This window comes from Protopterus annectens, chromosome 15.part0 (genome assembly GCF_019279795.1).
Source record: "Protopterus annectens isolate FY-2018-M chromosome 15.part0, PAN1.0, whole genome shotgun sequence".
NCBI lineage: Eukaryota > Metazoa > Chordata > Ceratodontiformes > Protopteridae > Protopterus > Protopterus annectens.
This window is the reverse complement of record NC_056749.1, coordinates 466,080,243-466,101,032: the sequence shown is the minus strand read 5'-3', so window position 1 is coordinate 466,101,032 and position 20,790 is coordinate 466,080,243. Positions and strand designations below refer to the sequence as shown.

Here is a 20,790-nt window from a genome sequence, read left to right as displayed (position 1 = left end):
CCTATCAAATAGGCAACACGCAATTAAGTAGAAAAAAGCTACCTCACCTTTCCTGAATACTCCTACAGGCGTGCCCCAGGGGTTAATTCTAGGTCCCCTTCTATTCAATATTTTCATAAACGACTTCCATCATGCCATCCCTAATGCCAACCTCATCCAATACCATTCATCCGACGATTCAACATCACCTCCATTTCCTCATCAACAAAACAAACCCAAGATGCCTTCTCTTCTACTGAACAATGGATGCTAGATAACCATCTAGCACTCAGTGCAATTAAGACTAAACTCATGTTATTTACCCCTTCTAAAACCACCATCCTAGACTAACTCTTCCTCCATCACCAGCCAAAATAATACACCTCTTGAAATAGTTCCCACTGCAAAACTATTAGGAGTTCTCATTGATCAGCTAAAATTCGATAGCCATCTATTAGTAAATATCGCAAAAACCCATAAGAAACTTGACATGCTTTCCCGCCACAACTGTTACATCTCTTCTTCTACCAGGCTTATTCTCGCTACCACTTACCTTAGCCCCTCCCCCTCCTATATGGCACCTGCATCCTTACTAATCTGCAATCTTCCCTCAAATCAAAGCTCTCCTCTTGTTACTATAAAATTTCAAAATGTGCAACAGGCCACAGATCCACTACCCATTACTGCATTTCCTTTTATCAACTGAACTGGCTTGAGCTCCCCAATTACCTTACCTATATTCAACTTATCCAAGCACACAAACTTATTTTCAGCCTCTCTCTCAGCCCCTCCCTTGCCTCTACCTTCCAAATGCATCTACCTGTCAGGCCTCTAAGATTGAACTTCCAAAATTGAACAGAAGTACATAAACCTGCCTGCCCACCGGGCAATCATCTATCCTTCTCGCTAGCACGCTACTGGAATGCTCTCCCACCTCTCATCCAGACCAATAGCCTCTCTGCCTTTACAACCATGCTCCACTCGCATCTAACTACACAATGGGAATGTTCTTGTTCCCATGCTACATTACTTCCCTGACTACATGGGAATGTTCTTGCTCCCAGCCTACATTACTTCCCTGACTATAGTTACTCTCTACAAGCTAACTTATCTATGAACAACCACCTATAGTCTTACAATGCCTAGCAACAAATTACAGGAACTAGCATATCCTTTGGAACTTAATTTGTCTGAAATGAATTTTTTTTTCTTAAATGCATTGTACCAATTTGCTCCTGCAAATGCCAATTTTTCTGTAACTTTGTTACTTTGTATTTTTCTAATTCTAACATACTTGTAATTTTTGTAATCTTGTAAATTGTAATATCTGTACTTTTTCTGGAGCTTTTTTTACCCAGGACTCCATTGAAAATGGGCTTCTCGTGGCCCAATGGACCATCCTGGCAAACAAACTGCAAATAAATAAATACATTCTTTACTCTTAAATATGCAAGTACCATCAAATACTAAATATATATTTTGAATGGATGTCAAAGAAAAATTCTAACTAGCAGCTCTATTTCTGTCACTATCAGCAGTTGTAAGTTTTAATGAATTCTCAATAACTGAAATGTAAAGACAAAACCCACTTTTGAGAGCCCCGTAATGATGAGGCTTAATGGCCAAAAAATTACCTAAATATCCTAGATCTGAGATGGACATTTCTAGGCATATTCCATTTTCTTGATGGTATGGAAATCTCAGAGTTAGCATACATAAATTTGGTGTTTGTTTTTTTGTTTTTTTTTTGGGGGGGGGGGTAATATTTGATATTCGCTCTTCAACTGCATTTTAAGTTTTTTTTTTGGCATGTCTGCACTTGGCATTACGAGTGCAAACATTTCAACAGGAACTGTCACTACCTCTGACTAGAGCAAACAGCAGTTGCAGTTTTGGAGCCAGAGAGTTTCTAGCTTAAGCTCTGTTTAAGGAATACACTTCCTTGGTGTGCACTCACAAAGCAAGACCGTTATTGACTAATAGACTCCCTCTAAGAGTCCCAAGCACTACTTTCTGTTTCCATAGTCACATATAATTGGGAGGAACCCAAATGCACCTTTGAGAAGCTAATTTTACTCCAACAGGTCTGCACCATTTTTTACTGAAACTGCACTTTTTTATACAGTCCAAACTTTAAATACTGCAGGATTTACTGGAAGCAACAGCAAGTTTTATTTACACAGTTTACTGCAAAGATTATTACGTTTACTTCAGTGTAATAAAGATTTACACGTTTTACTGAAAGACATATGCAAAGTTCTCTCTGCCTGTCACACTTCCCCCTAGAAATCAATTACATTTTCTTCAGTATAATACCACTTTTCACAACCATCAAAACTGAAGGCCTTCCTATTACATACATTCTCTTAAGTGGAAAACATATTCTCTTAGGTTAACATCCAACAGGGATACAGCTGAACTGAATTTCAGAGAGGTTGTTGAATTTATAGATCAGTGACAATTATTCACTTTACCCACAGAGCAAAGACTTACAAACTGTGAATCCTCTTTCTAAAAACGTTAGATTTCATAAAAGGAGTAGGCTCTACACGTTCTGGATCTCTTTTTGCAAACAGGTCAGAAAGACAAGTGTTTTTTATGATGCCGCTAAGCCTAAGAGAACACAGTGTCTCTACGACACAAGACTGTCTGGGTCTTTCAAACACAGGCAGATATATCAGAGCAGCTGAACTGCAGCCATGGGCTCTGTGACACAGTCATAACTAATATCTCCTTAAAGACTAACTCATGTGGCTCTGCTATCTACAAAGTAGAAATCATGCAGAAACCAAGATGACGTATGACGAAAGTAGCACACAACGTAGTGGAAGAAGTGGTTTGGATTGCCATCAGTGACAAGCAGATGCACCCAATTGCCAGGAGAAAACATTCCAAAGTCATATACAGAGTTAGTTGGCACTGTAAGGAGCTGGGCACCATTTCTGGAAGAATAGTGGGTGTCAGTTCATCAGGTCCAAGGGTCTTCAGACATTCCATGATCGGAGTCAAGACACTGGACTACCATATGCTGATTTCTACAAACATGTGGAATTAAGGCAGTGTCTTCCCCAAAACTTGGGAACTGGACAGACCGCAAAAGTTCCAAGTGTACTGTCTGAAGAAGTGATGGGGAGAAGCTCCATAAAGCACTTGTCTATGGTTGGGAGTGCCTTTTACACAATGATCATCTTGCATATTCCCCCTTTTTTTTAATAGCTTTTGGGTAAAATCTTCAAATAATTTTGGAAGAGCAAAAACTAGATTTCTGACATTTTGAAATCCTTTCATGATGAGTTTGTCTCAAGGCAATAAAAACAATTCAACTGGAAGACCATGCTTTTTATACCACCAAAATCCAGTACCTATGTTCATAACATCTTCCCCTACTGTCTGGTGATATCATGAGGGAATGGTGGGCAGAACCTCAAAATGTTCAAACATCTAGATCTGCAGAATGTGCCTACACAAGACAATATATCTGAAACTATCTCATCTCAAACTAAGAAATTTCTCGAGTTGAGGCAGGCTGATTGAAGACAGCTCTTAAAGACTTCTTCCAAACACAGCACTGGGTTATTGCTAACAAGCCACTAACTGCAGCAGGGAACTCACACATCCTAGTGTGACAACTCGGCACAAGTTTTGCACACTTAAAAATACTCAAACACTACCTAATTTTTGTAGTCATGCGGAAAGTGTGTGTGTGGGTGTGTATTTATATATGTGCGTGCGTGCGTGTGTGTGTCTGTGTATTTATATATATATGTATATATATATATATATATATATATATATATATATATATATATATATATATATATATATATATGTGTGTGTGTGTGTGTGTGTGTGTGTGTAATGTTCCTTTATAGTACAGTCCTGGTCAGAGCAATGTAACCATGGACTTCAAAAAGTAACGCATATAACACATATTCAAAGTCAGCATCAGAAAAGTATACATAAAACTCATTTGCAAGGTGTATTGTTCTGTTAAGAATTCAAATGCACAGAAGCTACTTGGATTTTATTTTATTGCTTCTTTTGCCTTGACTGTCAGTTACCATTTTATTTACCAGACATTAGTAATGAATTATTTTTAATTCACTTGAAAAAAATGACCTTATTATATCCCTTTTTACAACAGACTAGCTCAGAGAAGATGCCTTTGTCTAACTACACTTTTGCCTATATATTTACATAAAAAGAAATTATGTTCTTACCATAATGTTCCACCCTCATTGTCAATCATCATTCATTCTTGACTGCTGGGTTTTGGTTCCGTTCTCGGAACAGACTCGGATGTTGTATCCAGCTTGCGCCAGGCAGAAACTCTTGAGCTAAGGCTACCCCATAGTGCCTCTCTTCCCTTCAAAATGAGTGTTGCCCGTAGAAATAAAATGTGGAAGCTTTGTCTGAGCAACTGCCCTACTATAAAAACCAGGATTTATTCCGAACCTCCAGGAGTTTTTGGAGGGTGGGATGTTAAAAATTAATGAAGATCAACAACACAGATGGAACGTTATGGTAAGAACCTAACTTCTTTATCTGATGTTGTCAATCTTCGTTCATCCTTGATTGTTGGGTCAGAGTCACTAGCTACTTTATTTTCTGGGTGGCCCCACGGAAGGATATTCCTAAGCAACATAGAGCCAAAGGATGCTCTTACCCTGGAGACCATATCCAATTTGTAATGAGTGATAAAGGTATGAGGGGTAGCCCAAGTGGCCACTGCACAAATGTCATCCACAGAGACTCTAGAATGAAAGGCTACTAATTGGTAACTGATCTGGTAGAATGAGCTTTGACTTTGGTTAACAGATTTAGCTTATTTTCATCATAAACACAGGAGATGAAATCTCTCAACCATTTCGATAATGTAACTTTGGAAACTGGTTTGCCCAGCTGACTGCCTGAAAAAGACAGGAACAACTGATCCGATTTCCTACACAATTTCATTTTATTCAAAATTGTTTGTACATCCAACATATGCAAACAATATTCTCCTCTGTTGGAGAAGTTTGGGAAGAAGATTGGCAGGTCTATGGATTGATTAATATTTGAGTCCGATACAACCTTGGGCAGAAAAGAGGGTTAGGCCTAAGTGATACTTTCTCTTTGTGAAGAGAGACATATGGATGTTTCACACACAAAGCCTGCAATTCTGATATTCTCCTAGCTGACATGATGGCTACCAGGAATAGGGTTTTCCAAGATAAAAATCGGATATCACAGGTGCCTGCTGGCTCAAAGGGCTGGCGGGTCAAACTTTGCAAGACTAACGTTAAATTCCATGGTTCAATGGATTCTTTCAAAGGTGGTTTCAAATGCATAACGCCTTTTAGGAAGGTTTTGCAAAGAAGATGAGACATTAAAGATACGTCCTCAAAGCCATTGTGGAAATATGAAATAGCAGCTAAATGAACTCTAATGGTAGAAGCCGAATCTCCTGACTGGAATACAGTTGATAAATATTCTAATACCTTATTAATCAAGGCTGAAAAAGGGTCAGTTCCTTCTTCATGAGACCAAAGTGCAAATCTGTTCAGTTTACTAAGCTATAGTTTCCTGGTAGATGGTTTACGAGAAGCCAGAAGTATCTTTTGTACTAGGAAAGATACATTATTCTGCCTGGAAATTACTGGAAGTGGAGGAACTAAGCTGTCAGCTTGACACTAAGTCGGGATGGACCAGCCCCTGCAGATGAGACAATAGGTCTGTAGTTGGGTTCAGAGTCCATGGACTGTGAACTAGGTGAGCCCAGAGAAAGGAGAACCAGACTTGGTGGGGTCAGTAAGGAGCAATGAGCATCACTTTGCTTCTCAACAGTTGGGCTTTCAAAAATTGGGGAATTAGGAGAAAAGGAGGAAAAGTGTAAAGCAGTCCCGGGGGCCAATTGTGTAGGAGAGCATCTCTCGGGGACTCCCCCCCCCCGGGGGGGGGGGTACACAGCAAAGTACCTACTGCATTTGTGGTTTATGGGAGATGCAAAGAGGTCACAGCAAGGCTGACCCCCATAGACGAAAGATCTTCATCTCTACATTGGGATCAAGAGACCACTTGTGAGGCAGGAGGATGCACTTGCTCAGTTTGTCTGCAATCACATTGGAAATCCCTGGAATGTGCATTGCTATCAGAAAGAGGTTGGAGGCGATCGCCCATTGCCACACTCTTAGGGCTTCCTGACAAAGGGTAGGATCTGGTTCCTTCCTGTTTGTTGATGTACCAGACTACTGACATGTTGTATGACTGGATAGCAATTGCCCCTGAAGGAAGGGCAGACTGAAATGCTTGCAACGCTAAGAGCACTGCCCTTAGTCCTAGGACACTGGCATGCAAATTGGCCTCTAAGCGGGACCAAGTGCTTTGGACGGTCTTTCCCTGAAAATGCCACCCCCCCCCCCCATTCAGGGATGCATCCGTGGTCACTACGGCCTTGGGCTGAGAGGGTGAAAAGGGGATTTACGAAACTTAGGCAACACACACAGTTATTTAACCTCTCTTTTTTTTTTTTTACTGCTTAGGAAAATACACAAGTATATACTGACATTGTAGCCTCTTATTTTGACTTTGTTAACCAGGTAAGTGGACTTGGTCTAAGAACCATTTTCATACACGGCCTTGATCATGTGGTACTCGCACAGTCAGCAGACATTACAAAAATTAAAAGATTTACATGCAACACACAAAACAGCACTGCATTTCAGTAAGAAACTTCCTTACACACATTTAAAGTATTCTTGTAATCTAAAATTTTCTTTAATTCCCTATTACATTTTTACTGATGTATTCTTGCTGTTTTGTAATTGTGACTAGAGCTTTTCCCTGGGTGTCAACTGAAGATGGGCAAAAGAATTGGACAGCACCAACAACAGAATATAAAACTGAGAAGTCCATTATAAGCGCCTTCTACTGTACTCAGTCTTGAGATTTTCCACAACTAATGTCAAGACGATCCCCAGCCCTTCCTTATAACTACATCACTTTTCCAGTGAACTCACTTTCAATTTACTACTAAGACGTTCTATGGTGAGATGCGCACATTTTTAGGATGTAACACTGCAGACCATGGGCAAGTTCATACAGTACCAGATGTCTTCAATCCATTCACTTATGAGCTTATTTTCTTTTAACTGGTAAATGTGTATGTGTATCTGCAGGAACTGCTCACAGACCAAAGAAACATGAGGGATGTGATATAATTCTCAAATGCATACAAAGTTTATACTTACAAAATCCAAAGAAGGAGATGGCCATGTCAAATCCAATCAAGATGCTATGCAATTAAAAGAGGTTTTAAATAGTTTCAGGCATTTACAGTGAAAGAAAGAATCTTGTAATTAAGAATTCTGTTTGCATTACAGAGCTAATCGTGTTAATAACTTTGGTCCTTCTGTGCTGTAACTGCTCCAGATAAATGGGCCCTGCACCCAAAAGGCCAAACTCATTTAAAAGCACAAAAATATGGCTTAATATCATGCCCAAAACAGACATGAAAAATGCAGTGCTCCAATACCTCCTGCGCCCAAGTAACACAGTGGTCAGCAAACCAATGTGGCATCTATGAACCCTCAAACAAATAAAAAACACTAGGCTTATGACAAAACATCAAACAGCCTCTAATATGAAGCAGCATGCCATTTTATAAAGCTGAATGAAATACAAGTCGTATGATCAGTTAAAAAATACCCACCAATAATTTCTAAACATCCATCACTATGCATCTCTCCAACATCTCCTGTACAGAACCATCGCTGCTCATTCTCAGTGAAGAAATCTTCTTTAGTATTACCTTCACTTTGAAAATACCCTATGGCAACATTAGGTCCACCTATTAGTATCTCTCCTCTTGGATTTGGCTCATCACGATTTGTATAACCACCTGAAAAAAAAATATTTCCACAAGTTATTCTCCGAGGGATTAGCACAAAATACAGTTTTGTTGCACTTCACTCCAAGGCTATATCTAAACACTGACACAACTACCACAGCAGAAAAAGTGTAGACCCCTTTTCAGAAGGTGTTGAGCTAATGCAAAACTTGCAATTTCTTTAACATAAGTAGACTGTTAAATCAAGAAATGTATCAAGGTCTAACTCCGAATCATTTCTGCAAAACCAAATGATAACAGTGGTACACTAAACTCACAACACAGACTTAACAGATACAAACTGCTTCAGAATTTTACTGCTTCACCTGAAAAAGCCAGCCAACCAAATTCCGAAGCCTTATGGGTGAAAGCTACTTCTCCCGCTTCCTTCATTCTGTATGCTCACAGTTATTTTATTTAAAAACCCTCTTTGTTCTCTTCACTGGCAAGCAACAGGTTGGAGGTGAAGGCATCAGTTAAAGATATGACAGTCATGTAAGGATGAACAGACACACAAACACTTGCAAGTGTACAACACACAAACTACGGTCAAACTTACAAGACAACCAATTAACCTATTAGCCACACTGCTTGTAGGAGAAAACACTGATCCTTGTGTAAACCTCAGTAAAAGAAAGGACATGCAGACTCTTCAAAGGCACTTCAGCCAAGAAACGAACTGAAAAACTAACGTTCTTCAGACAGCACACCCTAACCTCTACAACACTGTCGAAGGTTTCCTGTCATCCCTACCATAAAGACATCATCTGAAAGAAACAAAAATCCCTACATTGAAATGCATTTAAACTTGGATCATTTTGTCCACTGGAATGAAAACAAATGAGCTTGTACATTTGATAATTTTAAATCACAGGTTGCTTGCTGCAACAGCCTCCATATGGCACTGAAATAGTAACAAGCAACCAAAACAGACTACTTGTAAAGTTTTTTTTTTTTTTGTACTGGCCAACAAACTAATCAAATTCATGTATGGAATACTCCAAAAACTCTGCACAACAGGAACCATTAATTCAAAAACTAGCACCTGGTAAAGAGAAAGCTCAACATGTACATAGATAAAGTACAGTTGCATACACTTGCCATAAAGGTAGATGTTAGAGTGTATTGACTGTTGCAGTCGTGTCTTGTGGGATTACCTGCTGTGAAAGTCCCTGGCCAGTCTGACTACCGGAGAAAACATCCTCCTCTTCCAAGAGCTGGTGGATGCCTTGACCAATGTCAGTATGCTCGGGTGTATAGAGAGCCAGATGAAGTCACGACTTCAGTTTTTTCTTGCCCCTCCCCCCCCCCCTGAGGGTAGGAGCCTCCCAAGATGGGTCCTAAAGTAAAGGCCTAAGCTGGAGAATCAAAGCAAGGGAAAGGGCAAAAAGGAGGTACCCCTTGGCTTGAGAGGAAGTTTGTACCAGTCTACCCTGTAGGCTAAGGGGGAAGGAGGGAGAGAAAGAAGACTGCAACAGTGAATACACTCAAACATCTACATTTATGGTAAGTGTACACAATCTTCCTGTTATACTGTCCCAGTCCTAACTTGTGGGATGATTGCCAAAGGTGAAAAGGAGGGTGGAAGCTAGATTAAGGAAAGGACACCAATGCCCTGCAGAATGGCAGTGGCGAATCCTGCTGTTGACCTAGAAAAGGCTGATAAATGGCTGTGTTTTGTGAAGGTATGCAGAGATGACCAAGTAGCAGCTTCCAGAATGTCCTTGGTAGAAACTCCTTTTAGAAAGGCAACAGAGGTAGCAGTAGCCCTAGCACAGCGAGTCCTGACAGCCTCAGGTAGCTTCTTACCATGATGGTTGTAACAAAATGAGATACCGTGAGAGAGCCACTTGGAGACTGTCTGCTTGGAAACTGGTTTTTCATTAGAACTGGTGGCAAAGGCCACAAAGAGTTGGTCTGATTTTCTCAAAGTCTTGGTTCTGTCAAGATACGAATGGATTTGCCTATGTATATCCAAGGAATGAAGAATTCTCCCCCCATGGTTCTATGGATTGGGAAAGAAGGTATGCAGGTGTATGGCTTGAATAAGTGATGTGCCTATCACCACCTTGGGCATAAAGGAAGGATTAGTCCTGAGGGAGATTGGATGGAAGATGAGAAATGGTTCTGCCACCATGACAGCCTGCAGCTCAGACTCTTCTAGCAGAAGTGATAGCCAGCAAAAAGTACAGTTGTGTACACTTACCATAAATTTAGATGTTAGAGTGTATTCACAGTTGCAGTCATCATATTTGGGTTATCTCCCTGCAGGTAGCCCTCAGCAAGCCTGAATACCAGAGTCTTCGGATTTCTGCGTCAAATGCTGTCGCTTTTTCCATGACATCAGGTAGTCAGGGGTACAAAACATGCAGCCAATGCCATTACATCAGTTTTTCTTGCCCCAGATGTCAGGACCCCCCCACAATACGAAGCAATTATATGGTATGGTGCACCCACAGCAAAAAGCAAATACACATGATATAATATATGCCAAACAAGAAGGAAAGGTAGAGCCAAGAGAAGTCAGGGGGCTGGAGGGAGAGTAACCAGGGCTGCAACAGTGAATACACTCGAGCATCTACATTTACGGTAAGTGCACACAACTGTACTACGTTCTTCATGTTTCACTGCTGCAGTCCAACATTTTGGGTTGATTCCCAAAGCTAAGGAGGATAAGCAGATGGGAATGCTTGGTGAAAGTATGTACAGAGCTCAAGGTAGCAGCTTCCAGGATGTCCCTGGTAGGTACTCCTCTGAGAAATGCCGTAGAGGTAGATACAGCCCTGGTGGAATATGACCTTATCCCCTGTGGAGTAGGTTTTCCATGGTGCTTGTAGCAGAAATTAATGCAATAGGCTATCCATCTGGAAATGGTTTGCTTTGAAATGGCCTTCCCCTCTGCCCCTGCAGAAAAGCTAACTAGCAGCTGATCAAATTTTCTGGGAGGCTTAGTCCTGTCCAAACAGAATATAAGCTGTCTGTGCACATCCGGAGAATGCAGTATCCTTTCCCCTTTATTTTGAGGATTACGGAAAAAGTAGGCAAATGAATAGACTGGTTTAGGGCCACACTAGACACCGCTTTGGGCATAAAGGATGGATTTGTCTGCATGGAAGATAATGAATGGTTCCACTGCCATGAGGGCCTACTGTTCAGACTCTTCTTGCTGAAGTGATGGCTAAAAGTAAGGCCGTTTTCCAAGAAAGGAATTTCAACTCTGCTGTAGCAGCTGGTTCAAAGGGGGGAAGAGTAAGTTTGTCCAATACAAAGTTAAGGTCCCAGGGTGGAGTGGGAGCTCTCCTGGGGGGTCTTACATTTTTGGCCCCTCTAAGGAATTGTTTTAGCAGGGGATGAGAGAAGAGGGGTGGCTCAGTATTAATGTGCTGAAATGGCAGAGGCATGAATCTTAATTTAGGAGAAAGATAGGCCCTTGTGGAGGATTTCTGTTAAATAATCTAGAATATGAGGTAAGCTGGGCACCGTTGTGCCCATCCCCTGAGCCTGGCTCCAGGAACAGTATATTTTCCACTTTTATGAATAGGATTTTCTAGTACTAGGTCTCCTTGCCTCAAGAATGACATCCGGCACCTGCTTACGGAGAGTTGCTAGAGGTGAGCTCAGGAAATTAGCCAGGCTGTAAGGTGCAGGGTTTGAAGCTGAGGGTGCAGAATCTGACCCGCCTGGTGGGACAGCAGGGAAGGGGTCTGAGGCAGGTGCCATGGTTGTAGCACTGTCAGACTGTGCGAAAGGGGGCATCAGTGCTGGCGTAATCAGTATTGCCCTTGGCTTGTCCCGTTTGATCTTTAGTGGATCCTTCAAGAGGAGAGGCAGAGGGAGAAAGGCATAAACCAAGAAGCTTTCCCACGTAAAGGACAGGGCCATCCACTTTCCAAGCTTGACTGTGGAGAGTTCTGGTGCAGAATTTGTTCAATTGGTAGTTCTGAGGGGAGGCAAACAGGTCTACCTCTGGAGTCCCCCATTTGTTCCTCAAGAGCTTGAATATTTTGGGTTCCAGTTTCCATTCATGTGGGTCCATGAGATTTCTGCTTAAATCGTCTGCCAGTGAATTTAGTTTGCCTGGCAGGAATTGAGCTTGTAGGTGCACTTGGTAGCTCAAGGCTGTGTTCCACAGAGCCATAGCTAGTCTGCAGAGAGGTTAGGTGTGGGTTCCCCCCTCCTTGTTTATATACCACATAACTGTGGTGTTGTCTGTCTTTACCAATAGTTGTCCTGGAAGAATAAGGTATTTGAAGGCAGTCAGAGCATTCTGTACAGCTAACATTTCTTTTTGATTGATATGCAGGTGCATCTGTTTTGGATTCCATTTGCCCTGAATGCACTGCCCTGCCATGTGAGCCCCCCCCCCCCATGCATAGTCTGTTGCATCTGTTGTTAGGGTTTGGGCAGCAGGGTAGAGTGAAAGGGAGTCCCTTGTTGTGGTAGCAGGCCTCTGCCCACCAAAGGAACTCTGCCCTTAGACAAGGAATGATAAGAATCATTGTTTCCAGGTCCTGAGAATGTTGACACCAAACCTTTTAGATACCACTGAAGTTTCCTCATATGCAGTATTGCATATGTAATTAGCAGAATGCAAGAGGCCATGAACCCCAGAGCTTGCAGTACTTTCCTTGCAGATAGCTGGGTTTTTGTGGCCAATAGTTTGAAGTAGGTTGTCAAATAAACTGTTTCTCCAGAGTGAGGAATGCCTTCTGGGAAGTTGTGCTCAAGCTTGCTCCTAGGAATACAGTCTGTTGGCAGGATACTTGGTGTGATTTCTTCTCGTTGATGGTGTACCCCAGTGAGGTTAGAAGTTTCTTTACGAATGCCAGGTGTTGTAATAGCAAGTCCTGGCTTTCTGCCAGAATCAGGCAATCGTCCAAGTATGGGTAAATCTGAATATTTCTCTGCCTGCAAAATGCAATGGCTGGAGCTAGACACTTTGTGAACACCCTGGGTGCAGTAGATAAGCCAAAGGAAAGTGCAGAGAACTGATAGTGCAAGGAGCCCTCCCTGAAACGTAGATACTGTCTGCAGGATTCCCTTATTAGGATGTGCAGGAAGCTTCCTTTAAGTCTAGGGTTGCCATCCAGGCATCCTTGGCTAGCATAGGAAGAAGCTGTTGAAGAGTTAGCATTTTGAATTTTGGAACCACCAGAAAGGTGTTGAGAATAGACAGGTCCAGGATAGGACGCCAGGAGTTTTCTTTTCTGGGTACCAGGAACAGTTTTGAATAAAAACCTTGTCCCCTTTGTTCTTCTGGGACAGGCTGAATAGCCCTGATACTGAGGAGGAGAGAGCACTTGTTTTTGGGCCTCCACCCACTGATTTGGGGGGAGGTCTGGCCAACCACTTGGGGTTGGTAGTGTGTAGAAGTGGAATCTGTATCCTAGGGAAACTATGTTTAAAACCCATTTGTCCTGGATAATGAGCTGCCAGTTTTTTGCATGCAGGGCGAGCTTTCCTCCTAAGGGAGGAAGTAGTTGAGCAGGGCTTGGAAGGGTTAAGTATAAGTCATTGTGCCATTTTTCTGTAGGGGGGCGGCTTACTACTTCCTGCTTTGCAAGTGGGAGCCCCCCACTGCTTAGATCTGTGCAAAGCCAGAGACTGAAGTCTCGGTGGTCTGCTGTTCTTGAGTTTGGACTGAGAAGGCCTGGAAGGGACTGGAAGAGACCAGTTCTTTGAAGGCCAACACCTACTGAATCTGGGAGGCTCTACTTGTAAGAAATCTTTTAACAGTTTGCATAGATTTAGCTTTTTCCTTCATCCTTTTGAGAACTTCCTCTGCTTTGTTGCCAAAAAGGCGGTCTTGGTTTAAGGGTGCATCCAGTAATTTAGCTTTAACATGATCTGGCAAGTTTTGTTCCTTAAGCCAATCATGCCTTCTGAGTACAGACCCAGTGACAGCAGCACTCCAAGATGCTTTTAAAGCATCAAAACCACATTGCAAAGTATGTTTACCAACTTGTTCAGCAGAATGCATTAAATCTTGCAACTCTGTGTTCAGCACAGTCAGGAATCAACATCATTTTCTGTTTAAGTAGTCCCATAATACGCTGCTGATAATTTAACATATGAAACTGGCAATTTAAAGCCATGGTCAAAGTAGCAGAAGAGTATACCTTCTTACCTCATCTGTCTAAGGCTCTAGAGTCCCTATCAGAAGGAGTAGGATATTTGGCAGTAGTAGCTTTAATGCCTTCTGGTCCTTGGGAAATGGTCTCTGGATCCGCAGTAGGATTCTTGAAGAGTCAGGTACTCTGTAGTACCCGTCAGGTTTCCTGGGAGCTGGAGGCAAAATGTCTGGGGTGAGACTAGATTCCAAGAAAACATCATCTACAATAGCCAGAACAGGAGGGACAGCTAGAGGCCTGTGTTGAGGCAGGAGTAAATATTCCCTAAGTCTCTTTTTGGACTCAACAGTCCTGACTTTCCCAGCGGAAATGCTCCTTAAGGGTATGCAAGGTTTCACCAAAAGAAAAATCTTCTGGAGGGAAAGCAGAGGGAATGGAATCTTCTGCATCAGAATCCTCATAGTTAGATAAGGGCAAATCCTGGTAATCAGAAGGAACAGAGATATAAGATTCCGATCAAACGAATCAGAAAGAAAATCAGTTCTAGGTCCCTTAGAGGGGGAAGGCGGTCTTCCCCTAATTAAGGCAATAAGGTCTTCAGCCATTCTAAGCACTTGTTTTTGAGGCATATGGGCCCCAAGTATGTGGTTTTGTCATCTGTTTTCTAGGCATAGTACAAGCTTTAGGCCTGAGGAATTCGGTATTTCTAGCTTGAAACAAAGTAATCAGTTAATAAGAAAGTCTGTAGGCCTGAATACACCCTCAGAAGCCGGTGCCTGCACAGCGGCTCTGGACCTATCCAAGGTAGAGACATCCGCAGATTCCACAGTCGAAAAAGCATCTCGCGGCATACCGGACTCCGAATGGGTTTTGGTACTGGCCTGCGAATCTGTAGTAGCGGGTATCGGGGGCTGCAAAAGCACCTCACTGAGTACCGGCGGACTGGCCACTAGTTTAACAGAATAGTTGTCGGCTGTTTTGGACCTATGCGGTCTGTCTCTGTCTTTACCCTTACGTTTTTTTCGGAAGATCGGTAGTTGGATGGCTTAAAGCCATTTCGGAGTACGGAGATAGAGAACGAAAGTATTTAGCTAAAATATAGCCAGACAATGAATAGTTCAGGCATTGAACAAGGCACAAAACTAACAGCGAGGGACATCGTGGACTGGGCCTAAACAGGTGACGCAGTAAGAATGAAAATCTCTATGAGATATTTGCTTTCCACAGGCAAGACAATTGTTAATTTTTTCTGACATCGGTTAGAGCAAGAAAAAAGGATCCCGGATGGAGTACTTATCTTTTTGACGACTTCGGGTCTGAAACTTGAAAACGAAAATTTCAGGAGCCGGCCGGCCGACCGGCACTTGCGAACTGCTTCTGCTTTGGGCACTGCACGGCAAGAAAGACTGATGTAATGGCGTCGGCTGCATGTTTTATACCCCTGATGACCTGACGTCATAGAAGAAGTGACAGCATCGGACACAGAAATCCGAAGACTCTGGTATTGAGGCCGGCTGAGGGCTGCCTGCAGGCAGATAACCCAAATGTGATGACTGCAAAAGTGAAACATGAAGAACATCAGCAGTTTTCCAAATTAGAAACTTTAAGGTAGCAGAAGCCACTAGTTTGAAAGGAGGCACGGTCAGTTTTTCCACAACAAAATTGAGGTCCCATGAAGGCCTTAAGGCTGTCTCCTGGGAAGCCTAATGTGAATTACTCCCCTAAGAAATTGTCCAAGAAAGGGGCAAGAAATGACAGGAGAAAGAACAGAGATATGGGCTGAAATGATACAGGCATGAATTTTAATGTAGGAATAAGATAGGCCTTTATCAACCAGATTACCATTTCACACCGAGCGAATCGAAGGAAGGACACTGAGCAAACTCGGATCTATTAAGTATCCTGTTTTTTTGCTTATTTTTTCGAGTTATTTATAGCACTTTGTCCACTGTATATTTTTCTAGCTAGTTTCACTGTGTGTGAGGTATTAACTGGAAATTGTCCACTTTTATTAAGCATCTGTTGGGTTGTTTGATTCTAATAACTTGTTTGCAGTTAAAAGCTCTCTCTAGAGGCTCCTTTAGCTGTTTAAAACTTTCATTTAAAGGCTCACTGCTGCTTTTCTGCTGTAAAGAAGCATTTCTGCAGTTTATAGTTGGTGGCTTTGTAGTTGCCCGCCCCTACTGTAAATTTGATCTGGGACCCTCCTCCCAGTCTAGTGTCATTACCTCATTCTACCTAATACAGGGAGAACATTTGAGAAGGCCAATCAGCTTAGTTTCTGCTCCTCCTTCCTCTCTTTCCATTTAAAAAAAATGCTAAGCTTGTTTCCTGCCTTTCCTCTGTGGGTAGTCTAGTCTGGATACAGATTTGCTGTGTCCAGGACTATTTGTGGGCTTCTGAGCCCCCAAGCCTTTCTGTGTTGGAGGGAAGCCTTCTAGCTTAATTTTGTTTCTTAGAACTAGCCAGTTTTTTAGTTTCAGCACTCACGTCTGTTTCTTTGAGCTCAGCACTTGTTCAGAACGTATTGTAAGCACTAAATAAGCTCAGAACTTATTGTAAGCACTCAACTTTCCTCACTGTCTAGAGAAAAACAGTTTCTAGTACTTAAATAAGCACCTATCCAAGCATGTCTAAGGGTCAGCTCCTAGTGATTTCTCCTGTCTACTTGATGAATCTGGGCATCTTGGGGCAATGCAGCAATTGCCTCATGTACACAGACAACCCCCTCCTCCTACCACCCAACACTACAACCTGAGAGAGATGCACTTGTACAGCCAAACTGGAAGCAAAGCTCTCTTAACCCAAGACTGGACTAGACAGTCAAGAGGAGAAGGTAAACACTTGTACCACACCACACTCAGCACATAGTCCCTCAAAACATACACCACCAAAACACACACATAGAAACACAAAACACGCACCTACATTCGCGGAGGCTCTCAGTAAAAACCTGTGCAAGCAACCGGGACCTCCAAAGCAGAAACACAAGCAACCTCCACCGCCCAACAAAACCCAAATGACACATAGCCCACAAACTCAGTGTGCCACTCAACCACAGCCCATAAGGCATAACAACGTACCTAACACTCTAGTCATAGGTGACTTTATAGTCAGGCACACTGATGTTCCACTCACCAGGCTAAACAAGGAGAAAGTTACTGTCAGCTGCCTGCCGGGTGCCAGGATCAGCCACATAACGCATGCACTCAGGTCACTCCACAACAAGTACAAATATGACTCTGTCATTGTCCATGTTGGTGTGAATGACCTGAGACGCACCTCCCTGGACTACAAGAAAAGGGACATGGTGGCGCTGTCCAATCTTGTAGCCCAGGCGGGTATGACTCTAGCCCTGAGTAGCATCCTGCCATCACCCAAAATGATACCACAGTATGGGGACAAAATGGTTGACTTCAACAATTGGCTAAGCTTCTGGTGTCATTCTAAGGGGGATGGCATGATTGACAAACCACAACGCTTTGCCAGAGATGGCCGGCACCTGTCTCCCCGGGGAGTCTGGATACTAAGGCTCTAGCCACCCAATGACAAATTCACCACCGTAACAGGTACAAGCAAGAAGAATCTGAGGGTATTGCTACTCATTGTTAGAAGTCTAATCCTCAAAATGCACTCACTCATTCGAGGCACTGCTTAACATGGAGAAAATCGACATCTGTGCAGTGAGAGAGACCTGGTTCAAGGCTCCAGAGAGTACCCTTGCATTACCAGGCTATAATTCATACCATACCTTTTGGCCACCTAACCTGGACCGAAACACTAAAGGCAGAGGAGTGTCCATATTCATTAATGATATCCACACCTCCAGGCTAGTTGCTCAGCATAATGCATCCGAGATTATCCAAGTGCAACTAATGCTGGGCAAGACCGCAATCCAAATTGTAGCTTGCTACAGATCCCTCACCATGCCCCAGGATTCCCACTCCTCATTTCTTGATGCACTGGAAATTATTGGGGTACAACCTAACATCCTAATAATGGGCGATTTCAACTACCCCACCATTAACTGGGGAAACTACTCATGTACAAACTCTTGTGCTCAATGTTTTCTGGAATTCATAAATTCCAATGCCTTGGATCAACTTATCCACACCCCCACCAGGGGCAGCAATATCCTAGACCTGGTTATTACCAACATGGGCAACCGGTGCTCCACACCAGAGGTCAATTCCTCGTTGGTCAGATCCGACCACAAGCTAATCACCCTAGACAGCCACATCCCTCCCCCATTAGGGAAACCACAGTAAAAAATTTCTCCACTTCACGCTTCTTAAGACAGAAGTAGCAAACTTCACGACACCCATGTTGATGGACAATGGAGGTATGACTGCTGAATCCTACACAAATGCACTTTATAAGCACTTACACGAGTACATGGATCGTGCAATCCCTAACAGAACTAAGATGCTATCCTCCAAAAAAAGGAAGCCAATCTGGTGGTCCCCTGCCATAAACAAACTCTACAACAGAAGAAACTGTTGCAAAAAAAAAAAAAAAAAAAAAAAAAAAAAAAAAAAAAAAAGAGTAAAATCCCATGATTGGAGAAACTCCCTGGTCAGCCTCAGTAAGAAGCTGAGATCCCTCAAAATCCTCCCAATCTAGTTACAAAAACAAAATTGCCACTGACTCTAGACAACCACAAAGCATTCTATAGCTATGTCAATAATCTCAATGGCAACACTCAGATCTGCTCTGAGTTACAGCACAATGGCACTAAATATACAGAACCAACTGATATTGCTAACATCCGGGCAAGATAGGTTCAGTGCTAACTTTACCCCCCTGTCATCCCCTAAAGGGCCCATCTCTATACCAGAAGAATGCAAAGTTCCTGTAATCACGGCTGCACAGGTAAAAACCACACTCTCCAAAGCCAAGAACACAACATCCATGGGACCTGACAACATCCCAGGCTGTGTTCTACATGAACTACAGAATGAACTGGCACCCCACCTAAGTACCATGTTCAATCATAGCCTCACCTCAGGCTATGTGCCCACTGAATGTCACACAGCGACGGTTATCCCACTTCACAAAGGGGGAGCCACCACAGACCCCGGAAACTACCGCCCCATTAGCCTGACGAGCCTGGTCTGCAAGGTTATGGAGTGTATCATCACTGAACCTGTAAACAATGACACTGGTAATCTCCAAACTCAGGACCCCACCCAGTTTGGGTTTGTAAAAGGCAGATCATGTCTCCTAAACCGGATAGACTTCTTTGAAGCAATCACCAAAGCCACAGATGAGGGTAAGGTGGTTCACACAATCTATCTAGATCTCGCCAAGGCTTTCGACACCATCCCCCACTCTGGAATTCTAGATAAACTCACTAAACTAGGTATAAATCCCTATGTCACAAGATGGGTTGCCAACTGACTCACTGACAGAACCCACACTGTGAAAGTAGCAGACTCCAAATCCAACTTCAGACCAGTGACAAGTGGAGTACCACAGGGTTCAGTTCTGGGTCCTCTCATGTTTGGCATCTACTTCTCTGAAGTACAGGCTAACAGAAGGTCTTTGGCTAATGAAGTTCCCAGATGACTGAAAACTAGGAGCCATAATCAAAACTCCAAAAGATGTGGACATCCTAGAAAAGGAACTCGCTGAGACAGATACCTGGTGTCAAAGCCATGGCCTCAAGCTCAATTCCAAAAAGTGCATGGTCATCCCTTTTGGTAAAAACTCTGTACCCATGAACTACCACATAGGGGGTAGTCTACTTAACACCGAAAGTGTGATAACAGACCTTGGGACACAGGTGGACAGTAGTCTCTCCTTTGATAATCACATTGCCACAGTAGTCAGGAAATCCTTCTACATGGCACACCTCATCACAAAAGGTTTCTCATCCAGGAAAAGAGGTCATTGTTCCCCTCTACTCGTCACTCATTAGACCCATTATAGAGTACAGAGTACAATGCCCCTTTTGGTATGCATCTCACAAGACATCTACAACTGGAAAGGCCACAGAAATACCTCACAAAGAGGATTACCGGCCTCAGATGCCCTACGCAGACCATCTCTAAAAACTGCAGCTTTACTCCATCGCATATAGTCTACTCAGAGGCAATCTCTGCCTAACACACAAAGCTATGTCAAACCCAGAACTTTTGGAAATGCTCCAGTTAAAGAATTCCCAATCCCTACGAGCTACATGCTCTAGGGACCTAAACCTTGTCACCACAATAAACAGAGCATACTGGAGGGATAGATTCCTGTCCTAGAGACTTCCCATACTCTGAAACAAACTACCTATCTATATCAAGCAAAGGTCCTCATTAGCACTCCAAGAAAAATCTTTATGATTGTATGGGCGATGGGAAATTCACCCCGGGGATCACTTAATTTTCTTGGGTGGTGAAAGCCAGGGTACCTTTTGGCTAGGCTTTATATAGGCCCCTAGGGCCAATAGACTAGTACCTGCCTATGAACCTATTAGCCAGGTAGTCTAGGATAACAGATCTTGGCTAAGAGAATTGTGGCCCTGTTGCTTGACACCAGATGGAAAACCTTTATTTAGCTGAGTAAGATTTCCAAGTACTGGGCCTTCTGGTCTCTAAGGCTGTCTTGAACCTGCTTGCTTAGGGCAGGGTCCGTCTACGATGCTGTGGAATTATCCAAGCTGAGAATTTGAATGTCTGCAGGTTGGGATGCACAATCCTTCCCTTGTCCTGAGTCAGAAGGTCCACTCGCTGAGATAAATGCTATGGTTTCTCATTGATTAGGTTGAGTAGTAGAGGGTACCAGTGTTACCTGGGCCAGTCTGGGGCTATCAGTATTGCCTCTGGCCCCTCTTTCCTTATTTTTAAAAGCACCCGAGGAAGCAGAAGTAAGAGGGGAATGCAT

General features: G+C 42.9%; 1 protein-coding gene across 1 annotated transcript in view; it reads right to left on the bottom strand.

Annotated features, from left to right (window-relative positions):
• The window catches only part of ACSL4 (acyl-CoA synthetase long chain family member 4), a 469,611-nt gene that overhangs the window by 127,106 nt on the left and 321,715 nt on the right, over positions 1 to 20,790 (bottom strand). The window contains exon 9 of the mRNA XM_044057282.1: positions 7,670 to 7,858. Within this exon, the coding sequence (XP_043913217.1) occupies positions 7,670 to 7,858 (189 nt within the window). The remainder of the gene's footprint in view (positions 1 to 7,669; positions 7,859 to 20,790) is intronic.